This window comes from Lates calcarifer, linkage group LG18 (genome assembly GCF_001640805.2).
Source record: "Lates calcarifer isolate ASB-BC8 linkage group LG18, TLL_Latcal_v3, whole genome shotgun sequence".
Lineage (NCBI taxonomy): Eukaryota > Metazoa > Chordata > Actinopteri > Centropomidae > Lates > Lates calcarifer.
The window spans coordinates 10,575,952-10,586,542 of NC_066850.1; the positions used below are offsets into that span (position 1 = coordinate 10,575,952).

The 10,591-nt window shown below is 40.4% G+C and overlaps 1 protein-coding gene across 3 annotated transcripts in view; it reads left to right on the forward strand.

The window, feature by feature from the left end:
* The window catches only part of btbd11a (BTB (POZ) domain containing 11a), a 156,374-nt gene that overhangs the window by 140,143 nt on the left and 5,640 nt on the right, over window positions 1–10,591 (forward strand). For 2 of the 3 annotated variants that reach the window (XM_018697277.2, XM_051077580.1), the window contains exons 7-16: window positions 751–852; window positions 1,655–1,748; window positions 3,426–3,561; window positions 5,321–5,553; window positions 7,617–7,795; window positions 8,072–8,177; window positions 9,712–9,814; window positions 9,943–10,024; window positions 10,205–10,273; window positions 10,378–10,491. In XM_018697277.2, coding sequence (XP_018552793.1) covers window positions 751–852; window positions 1,655–1,748; window positions 3,426–3,561; window positions 5,321–5,553; window positions 7,617–7,795; window positions 8,072–8,177; window positions 9,712–9,814; window positions 9,943–10,024; window positions 10,205–10,273; window positions 10,378–10,491 — 1,218 coding nt within the window. The remainder of the gene's footprint in view (window positions 1–750; window positions 853–1,654; window positions 1,749–3,425; window positions 3,562–5,320; window positions 5,554–7,616; window positions 7,796–8,071; window positions 8,178–9,711; window positions 9,815–9,942; window positions 10,025–10,204; window positions 10,274–10,377; window positions 10,492–10,591) is intronic. The other variant, XM_018697278.2, reaches the window with a different exon arrangement.

The following is a 10,591-nucleotide window of genomic DNA, read 5'->3' on the forward strand; positions in this document are numbered from 1 at the left end:
CAGTAAAAGCAGATGATGTTGCACTATTCCTATTTAAAACATTTTGTCTAAATGCTGCTCTAGAGCCTTTTTATTTTAAGCTATTGCAGTCAGTGCAGTCGTTTGTTTGTGCTCAAACTGCCTGATATTATAAAGTAATTAATAATTCATCAGTGAACACTGAACACTAACAGTCCCACTGTTGTTTAGCATCAGAGCTCAAATGAAATGTGACATTATATTAAACATGTGTTTGAAAGAGTCCTCCTCCAGGCGACATTTAGAAATCATTTCTATAATTTACTCTGCGATAAAGCCACTTTAGAGAAATCACAGAACGGCATCAGGCTGTATGGCTGTTTAATTTTACTCTGCCTCAGCTTTGTTCATGAGTCAGCACCACCCGTCTTGACAGTGTTTGTAGTCTCTGCCAACGTTGTGTTTTCTCTCCGGTTTCATTCCCCTTTGAAATGAAACACTATTTAAAGATGGAGCTAGACGAGATAGTACAAAGTGTGGTCAGAGAGCCATGCCCAGGCAAATACGCAGGAGCTGTCTCACGTTTAGAGTGAGGCTTGAAATGAGAAGATTTTCTGAGAAACTCAAGAGGAAAATCTCCCTCTACCATTCCGCCCCTCCTTTGCTTACACTTCTCTTCCTGCATACCGCTTCTCGCTCCTCCTCCCCTCCCCTCCCACCATCTCCCGCCCTGAGCTGTGAATGTTAATGGCTGTATATCTCTCTCCCTGAACTTCACCTATGACTTCCCAGGTGCCAAGCACAGTAAACAAGCACCCCTCAGTTTATCCTGAAACGCGCCAGGGGACGCCACTCACTTTCGCCGTGTTACACGGACACGTCCCTGTCGTGCAGGTAGTGACGTTTATGAACCTGTAACCATTAACCTGTGGCCCTTGCCCTGACCTTTGCACCAAAATGAGGATGATAATGATGATGATGATTATTATTATGGTGCCTCATAATAATAACGATGCCATGTGTCCTTTTTATTTCTCCCTCTTGATCCTATTTGTACAGTAATTGTTTCTTTGTGGAGAGTATTTGGTCAAGACAAACTCTCCAGGTTAAGTTTGTTTTTAATAATGTATGCTCTTAAGATGTGTAGATGAGTCACCATGACTGGAGCAGAGAGACGTTTCCAGAGGCAAACTAAATCAGAACAGACCTCAGCCAGCCTTATACGCAGCCTCGGGGATGCCAAATTGCAGTGTTTTGTTCAGCTTTGTTCAGTTTTAATATATAATATGTTTTGTTGCAGTAGTTATGTATGAGCTGACACTGGCTGAGAGCCTGATGAACACCGTCGCCTTCAGAATTATTTCAATTATTAATCTCCACCACCGCAATCACAATTTTTTGGGAGATAGAAAAAGAAACCATTTTGATTCTTACTTTCTCAGCTCAACACCGACAATAACACCCCTCCCTCCCCTTACAGACAGAACCTAATGAGGAAGTGTAGCTAGGAGTGTGTTTAGTGTCCAGAGCTCGGACAATTTCTAGATGAGCTGGTTTAGGTTTCCAGGAGTTGAGGCTTTTCCTCTTGTCAAGCCTGACTGTAACACACCATCTCCCCCCTCTCCCTCCTGATCTCCCTCCCTCTCTTCCTCTCTTCCTCTCTTCCCCTCTTCCCATCTTCCCATCCCCACCACAGTTGTTGCTGGATAATAGAGCGAATGTGGAGGGCGCCCTGCAGGATGGGGCGGAGAACTACACAGAGACCCCGCTTCAGCTGGCCGCCGCTGCAGGTAATCACTTACCAGCAGCAACGACGTGGATTCATCTTCACTTTCAAATTCCTGATGTGCACATTTGACCCAAGTATTCTTATTCTTGATGCAGCGTATAAGGGATTAGTCATGACATGTTTGATTCTAAGCTCACCAGAAGGCATTCCCACTCTGCTTTAATCATCTAATTAATTTATCACTTTCAATTACTATCTGGGGTTCAGGACTGCAGTGAATTTTAAACGCTGCTTCCCATGATTGTTCTGCTGTATAGCTGTGCAGCCATGTATATGAAAGAACCTACAGCAAAAATTAAAGGAATAGTTTGACATTTTGGAAGGCTTATTTAGTCAAAAATCAATCATATATATTGAATATATTGAATATGAATATAAACAAAGTTTAAATGCAACAGGTGACATAGTGTCTCTTTATGTTACAGTGAGCAACTTTAGGAAGTTGTGGGCAGCCACGTTGCCACGGTAACGAGATTTAAACACACAGACGGGGATAATGAACACTATTATTTATTCCTACTCATTTAAATAATAAATAATGTAGATGATGTAGATGAGATAAAGACCACAATCCCAGAGCTAACTTTGTTCATGAATAGCAATGAGCGAGAAACTTTCCAAGCACAGGAATGATGTTATGCAGGTTCAGGCTCATTTTCTGACTCCTGCCTGTGTTTTTGCTTCTCTGTCACATTAACTTTTACTGGGATATAAAAGCTCAAATAAGTGCATAGAACAGTGTCTCAGTTGCATCAGATCAGAAGTCTTATTTGTGTTTACCAAACTCCCAGTATAGTATTTGAAAGCACTTTTACTGGCAACTACAACTTGTTTTGTTCTCAGCAGAGCTGATCTCACCACTGCAGTCACTCTATTTGATTTAAGGCTACTATGTGGAATTCAGTGAATGTGAAAAGGGTAATTTGATGATTTATATTTTGTTGTTGCGCTCTTGAACAGCCATGTAAAAAACCTCCCTTCTCCTCAGGAATGAGGTGTTTTCAGCACAAACATCAGAGGTGGAAGAAGTATTCAGATCCTTTACATGAGTAAAAGTATTAATACCAAACTGTAGAAATACTCCATTACAAGTGAAGGTCTAAGTAAATGCACAGAAGTATTATCTGAAATTGCAGAAAAAAAAACATGTGAGTATTATTTTCTTGGTGGAATATTATTACTGATGCATTGGTGTTGCAAATGTTTCAGTTTATTACAGAACAAACTTGAAACTTTAACAAGGTTTGGTAACTCTTTATTACCTGTATTCACTTACTTAGTAGATTAGTAGATTCCCTTCATCTCATATTCTCTTCCCTCTTTATATCAAATCAAAGGAAACTTAGATAAGAAAGACAAATATAAACTCTGCTAAATTGAATCAAATTCTTAAATTTTATGGAAAAAAGTGAAATTCTAGTTACACAAAGCCATTATTTAAGCAGTATTTTCCTCCTGTAATAATCAATAATTTAATAATTTTAGCTACTTGTTATCCTTTGGGGTCATATTTGAATTTGTTGATGCTATGTTTTGTATGTGAAATCCCATCCCTACAAAGTAACCAGTCAAATGCAAATGTAGTAAAGTAAAAACTTGAATAAATATACTTATGTCACTTTATAACACAGCTTTATTTGAGTGTATTCACCCTTTAATCATATGTTTTGATCTTTAGGTAACTTTGAGTTGGTGAGTTTGCTCCTGGAAAGAGGGGCAGACCCCATGATCGGGACCATGTGTAGAAACGGCATCTCCTCTGCCCCACTGGGAGACATGAACTCATACAGCCTGGCAGCAGCACATGGCCACAGGTAATACACACACAAACACAGAGGGACACATACACATGTGCCAGCCACCTGAGATATATCCATTACCACAGTATTGATCCATTTACACACTCTGCCTTGGTCCATCTGCCTCTCACAAAACCCTGCAGTGTATGAGAGGCAGATATCTCGGTATCCGTGTTGGACAGCAGGCGACGATAAGCACTGCAGTCTATTCAGTGGTACTTATGGCTTCAGTTTGACATCATTTCCCTGCAGCTGAGTGAGATAAAGCCCATTAACATTCAGGGCAGTTGAGAGCTGCTAGGAAGTGGAATGCAGGCGCAAGCCAACAACACAATGCAGCATTATTAAGACAATCAATTATAGTGTGATGATCATGCTGCAGAGTGTTGTGACAGGGTTCAAACTGTATACGATTGGTTGTGAGATGGTTAGGGGGAAGAGGTTCTTGCATAACATGGCATAAAGTTTTTAAAGAAAACAGTCATAGGGAGGCACAATTTTAAGAGGATGCAAAGGAAAGAAAAATACTTACACGCTGCTTTCTCTTTTACAAGTTTTGAAACATGTTTGTGTAGAATTTTAAAAAAGTCTTGGAACCAAGACAGTTGTGGTTTTTGTTTTTTGTTTTGTAGTCAGTATTAAGTTGTAACTTTTTATTTGATGTTTTTGCTATCGCTACATAGCCAATGTTAGCATTAACAGCTCAGTATTGATATATTATTAATGTATTCTAAACTTTTGTCTCGTAAATCAATGAAGTTTGATGCTGAACTCACAACTTTTCTTCTAAACTGGTAAGTAAACCGCTGTTAATGTTAATGTTGGCTATGTAGTGATAGCAAAAACCTACATATAGCACCTTTAAAAACTCAGCTCAGTAGACACAAGTTTTTTAGGTCGTCGTTCCCAGAGTTATACAAGAAGATTGATATCTGTTTGCCCTGTGCAGGTTAGGACAAAGCCTGGAAAAAATAGCTAGCCTCAACCAAAAGAAAATACACACCTCGATCACAACCTGTTTTTCCTAGATGTTGTATTTTCTTAGTTTGTAAGCTAGTCATCAAGGCATCCCAGAATAATGTTGGTAATGTTCAGGGGTAGAAAAATGTGCAAAGACAGAAGCTTCACAGTGAGGACAGGACATCTGAAATGCTAGGCCCTGAGTGAGCACCTCCTCACTAAAACAGATGGTGCAGTGATGCATCCTCAGGTTGTGATCACACTGTGTACGTTACATGTTGAAGTCCATTCTTCTCAAATCCAGGGCATCTGTTACTGCTGCATCATGCTGTTGCAGAAACAGTGAGATGTTGTGATGTGGCGTTCAGCACTAATGAATTCGCTAACTAAAACAAATGTTATTCTACAATTTTTTTTTTTTTTTTTAACTAAAGCATAACATTTTGAGGAGACAATCAGTTTCAGTTTCTATATTACGACTCTACAGATGAGCGACACAGGGTCAGAGTGCATAATTGTGCTTCATTAAGTACATGAGTGTCATCAGAGCTTGAGAACTGAATGGGATTAATGTGGGGCTAACACAGTATGTGCAGGTTTAATTTAGAATAATTTTCCGGTCTGTGATCATCCATTTCACAGCTTTTCTTCTTTCTGACCCCAGGTCATTTTGTGTGTTTTGGAGTTTCTCCCCACAGCTTTCTTCCATTTTTGTGTCTTGCCTTGACCTTAAAACAATCTGTCATTCTATCTTATCGCTCTGCTTTCTTTTAATATCTGCCTGTGTCTTTATCCTCTCCCTCTTCCCCTCCAGGAATGTCTTTCGGAAGCTCCTGTCCCAGTCGGAGAAGGAAAAGGGGGACGTGCTGTCCCTGGAGGAGATCCTGGCCGAGGGTTCGGAACCTGGAGAGAAGAGGTTGGCTCCGCAGGCCAACGGTGGCGGGACCCTGCGAACAGGAAAGGCCAAACTGAGAGCCCTGAGAGAGGCCATGTACCATAGCGCAGAGCACGGCCATGTGGACATCACCATAGACATCCGCAGCTTAGGTCAGATTTACTAATACATGCTTCACTGGCACACATGCCTCGCTCTCTGGTGCCTCCAGCTGTCCTGGAGATGTGCTCATGCTGTGCCTGTCCTGTCCCGTCCTGTCCAGTCCTGTGTTGTCCTGTACACACCCTCAGCAATCACCCCTACTCATCCAACCATGAAACAGTCTCAGAAGCAGGACTTTTTATATCCAAGGTGATAATAGCTTCGGCCAAAGGTGCGAACATGATGATGAAAAAGTGACCTCAAGAAGTGCCCATCTTGTAGATGCGGCACTGATCAGCTGTCACCCTGACATCGTCCAGTTTGCTGGGCATAAGACCTTATGTGGCTGTTGATTAGAGTTAATTGATTTTAGTTGACAAAACAATCTCACCACAAGGTCAAACTAGTAGTTGTTCTGGAGCTGTTGGTCTTATCACACAATGTTCTTCAGCAGGTGGAGTTGTCCACTAGTCTTGGAACTGTAGATGTTCATTTTTCTGCTTTTCTTAGCATTTTAAAGGAATAGTTTGACATTTTAGGACATTCCATACACCCGTTGCCAAGAGTAAGATGAGAGAATTACTACCACTCACGTGTCTGTATGATAGATATGAAGCTATTCAGTAGCCAGTAAGCTTAGCTCAGCACAAAGGCTGGAGACAGAGTGAAACAGCAAGCTGTCAAAAGGTAACAAAGGCCCTGTTTATACCTGGCATTAACATGTCTCGGGTGATGGAAGCACAAGTGAACAGCTCAAAGTATGTCACTTCACACCACTTGTTATGAGATCTCATTTACCTGCTTTATATACAAGTAAACACATAATTTCCAAATGTGTAGTTATTTTTTTGCCAGTCTGAATATGACAGACGGGTCAGTTTTCAGTGTCTTTGTGAAAGAGAGAGAGTAGGGCAAGTAGGAGCTAAGTGAATCAAAGCATTGAGCAGAGCTCTACAATAAGATAAGATTTTACCCATTTGAAAGAGTAAAAACAAAATAGAAAATCAATACCTGGCAGTCAATGGACAAATCTGACTGTGGCTGACATCAGTGGAATAAGCGGCCCTTTAGTGGGTCCCAGGACACATTCTCGTACACACTGCTAAAAGAAGGGGCCCGTATGTGGCCCAAATAATTGGATCTCAATCTGTCTGCATTCCCACCGGTACTTAGAGCTATCCGAGTGTGATCAAACAATCCAAGATGCATTTAAGGGCCAAGTATGAACAAGGCCAAAATCCATCTACTAGTATCAATTTAATAAACACATTTGTTTGTTTGACTAGTACAAAAAACAAAGTGTAAAAGCAACAAGATGGCAACCTTTAGAAGTGCTGATATGCACTTTTTTGCCTTTGGACATAACATCGTCACTAGAGGAACATGTGTACGATACAACCTAAAGCTCCAGAACAGTTACTTTGCTGTGGTGAGACTGTTTTGTCGACTACTGTTTCCAAGGTCAAGAATCACACTGTCAATCTCAACTATTGAATTTTAAAATGTCAGAAAATAGTGAAAAATGCTCGTCAAAATGTCTCAGAGCCCAAGGTGACATCTTTAATTTGCTTTTTTTGTCCAACCAACAGTCTGAAACAGCAAGATAACAAATTTATGATGATATAAAACATGAGAGAGCAGCAAATCCTCAAGTTTGAGAGGCTCAAGGAAGTAAATGTTTTGTTGATAAATGACTTCAGTGATGGATCGATGAATTTTCCACCCAGTTAATCAACTAATAATTTCAGCAGTGTAGAGCCCCCACTGTCATGTCATGATTTATGTTTATTTCATGCACACATCATTCAGTGCTCATCATATTGTTGCTCAACATCACCGTCATTTTTTAACAGGACATCCTTTAATTATATTCAAGTACTGCCTTTGTATTCCCACCGGAGCCTCCGACTTTCCACTAATCAAAAGCTCACCGTGCAATTGCCCTTCAACTCGCACTAACACCATGAAGTGATAGAAACATGGTCGGTTCTCTCGCCCTTGAAACTGCTCAGACATGAGACTCCCTCTGCCGCCTGCAAATGTGTATTTACTGTCCCTGTGGTGGTGTTCCCAGGCGTTCCCTGGACGCTCCACACCTGGCTCGAATCCCTGCGCACCTGCTTCATCCAACACCGCCGGCCGCTGATCCAGGGCCTGCTCAAAGACTTCAGCTGCATCCAGGAAGAGGAGTACACAGAGGAGCTGATCACGCACGGCCTGCCGCTGATGTTTCAGATCCTCCGAACCAGCAAGGTCAGCCGGGCCTTCTTTCATGTGCATGTAAACAAAATGCTTGTTAGAGTAATATCAGACAAAGTGAGGTTGGTTTGCTGAGAATACAAACTGTCCTGTGCTCATGTGCTAGGGTGACATTAGCACTCATATTTGCATATATTTAGTTGCACTCCAAACCATATTATCATATATTTGCATAAAATTTTGTCCCGGATAGCTCATGGAAAACAGAGGCCACAAAACTGTAATCTGTGCAAAGTTTCTCTCCTCACTTGTGTTGGTGTCTGTTTGCAGAATGAGGTGATAAGCCAGCAGCTGTCAGTTATTTTCACCCAGTGCTACGGGCCGTTCCCCATCCCTAAGCTGACAGAGATCAAGAAGAAACAGACCTCGCGCTTAGGTAAGAAAGCAAGTTAAAAATAGTGGCTGCTCCTCAACATCTTTTTCATGTGCTTTCTGCATTAAATGAAGCTGAGTGATGAGGGAGTGACAGCGAGGTTGGGGTCAAAGTAGAAAGCCGGGGGATTCTTGTTTTTGGATTTGTCTCCAACTCTGCTGAGGTCAGAAGTCGCTTGTCAATCAAACTGTGCTTAAAACAAGGAAACGTGTTTTTACTCTCAGTTCATGAAGTCACTGTAGGTGGCACTCTTTCTGGTCTTTCTTTTCAGACTTGCAAATGTTTTCCAGTAATTATTGAAGCTTTTAGAAACCTCCTCACCTCAGTCATTTTCATATACTTGCTAACCAGGATTATACTATATCTGCACATTATTTCCAATCTTATGTTCTTTAACAGCTGACAAACAGTTAACATCGTCTTATCAGCTTGATAGTTAATGATTTTACCTCATTTTGTGAGAATTGCATATGAAGCTAATTTAAACTGATGACTCTCAGGTGTCTGCTACAGAAATGACGCATCACCTTTTTTTTGGGAACTCAAAGACACAGCTGTAAAACATGGATTTTCATCTGCTCTATATCTTTGAAGAAAGGTGAATGTCAGGACCCAGGATTTCTCAACAGAACATTTGATTGTAATAAGATGATCAGTGTTATTAACTTCACTGGTCAGTGGTTTTAATGTTGTGACATTATTCTTTAACTCAGAATGCTTACTAGTCATTTCACTATTCTGTTTGTCAAAGTCTGTCAGAAGTCACACTTAGAAAACAATAAAATATTTAAAGTGAAAAAATTGATTTTGCTATTATTCGTGATATGTTTTATACATAAAACAGTGGAGTCTGTGTGACTCCAAACTATGGAGTAGTAAAACCTACTGCAGCGAAACCTATGCATTAGAAAATAATCATGTTTGACATTTTACCCTCACAACACAAATTTGACTTTGAACATTTATGATCATTTGCAAGCAGATATTTGTGTCCACGTCACAAGTGATGTGATTTATCCATCTAATCTGGTATTCAAAGCTCCTTTGAACTCAGGAAGGTTGCAAACATTCTCCACATTTCCCTTTTTTTTTCCAAATGTTTCTTTAGATGTTTCTTTTAATTAGAGCATGAGGAGGCGGTGAAACATTCAACAACTGTGCAACAGCACCACCTAGTGTTTGTTTAAAACAGGATTTGACCAAAATGACAAATGGTTTGTTGATTTGTTTGCGGACACAATTAATGCATGAAAAATAATTAATTTATCAGGATACATTTTTAGAAACACCTTAAAGGAGCAGATATCTAATAGATATTCAAATTGCCTGCCTTCTAGAATATTTATGAAATGGGAAGTGTGTGATTTTGATAATGCAGCGCTGATAGCCATGTGATGAATTGCTCAGAGTAATTAATGAGCACATTAGCGTAATCTTCTGCTGTTTGCTGCTCTGCATCTGTACTTTAGGAGACTTGAATAATGATGCATCATTAGGCTGTTTTTACTGGCTCTTATTGTCATCTTCTGTTTTTCAGACCCTCACTTCCTGAACAACAAGGAGATGTCTGATGTTACTTTCCTGGTGGAGGGGAAACCGTTTTATGCACATAAAGTTTTGCTGTTTACAGCTTCACCCAGGTAAAGGAAAAATGTTGCCCTTATTACTATGTGTTTGTATTTTTTCTTTCTTTATTTCACATAATCAAATTAAATTGTAGCACAAATAACAGCTGTGAAATACCCATGATTTCTTCTGTTTTATCCAGGTTCAAGTCGCTGCTCCAAAACCGACCCGCAGCAGAAAACACCTGCATCGAGATCAGCCATGTCAAGTACAATATATTCCACGTAAGAAGTTTATTGTATTATCTTTTGTTTTTGCTAGAAGATAAGACAAAACTCAAATCTGCCATGATGTTTTGGTTTTGTTTTCATATGCAGAATCAGTTAGGACTGAAACTAACAATCACAGCCTGGTCATACTGAATCATAATGAATTTCTGAAGCCTGTTCTGTCCTGTGTTTCAGTTGGTCATGCAGTATCTGTACTGTGGAGGCACTGAGTCCTTGCACATACGCAACACTGAAGTTATGGAGGTAAGACAGACTTAACCAAAGCTTGCTGAGCGACAGCGCTAGTATTAGCATTTCTAATCCCAAGTCCTGTGCTTCATTCTGTGTGGCTGTACTGTTCCCTGCAGCTCCTGTCTGCAGCCAAATTCTTCCAACTAGAGGCCCTTCAGAGACACTGTGAGATCATCTGCTCCAAGAACATCACCACTGAAACCTGCGTGGACCTCTACAAACACGCCAAGGTGAGAGGCCGCCTCTAGGAACTTGAAATGGACTGACAGAGAACAGATATTTAAATGATCTGTCAAGCTGTCATAAAATAACAATCTAAACAGTCCTAAA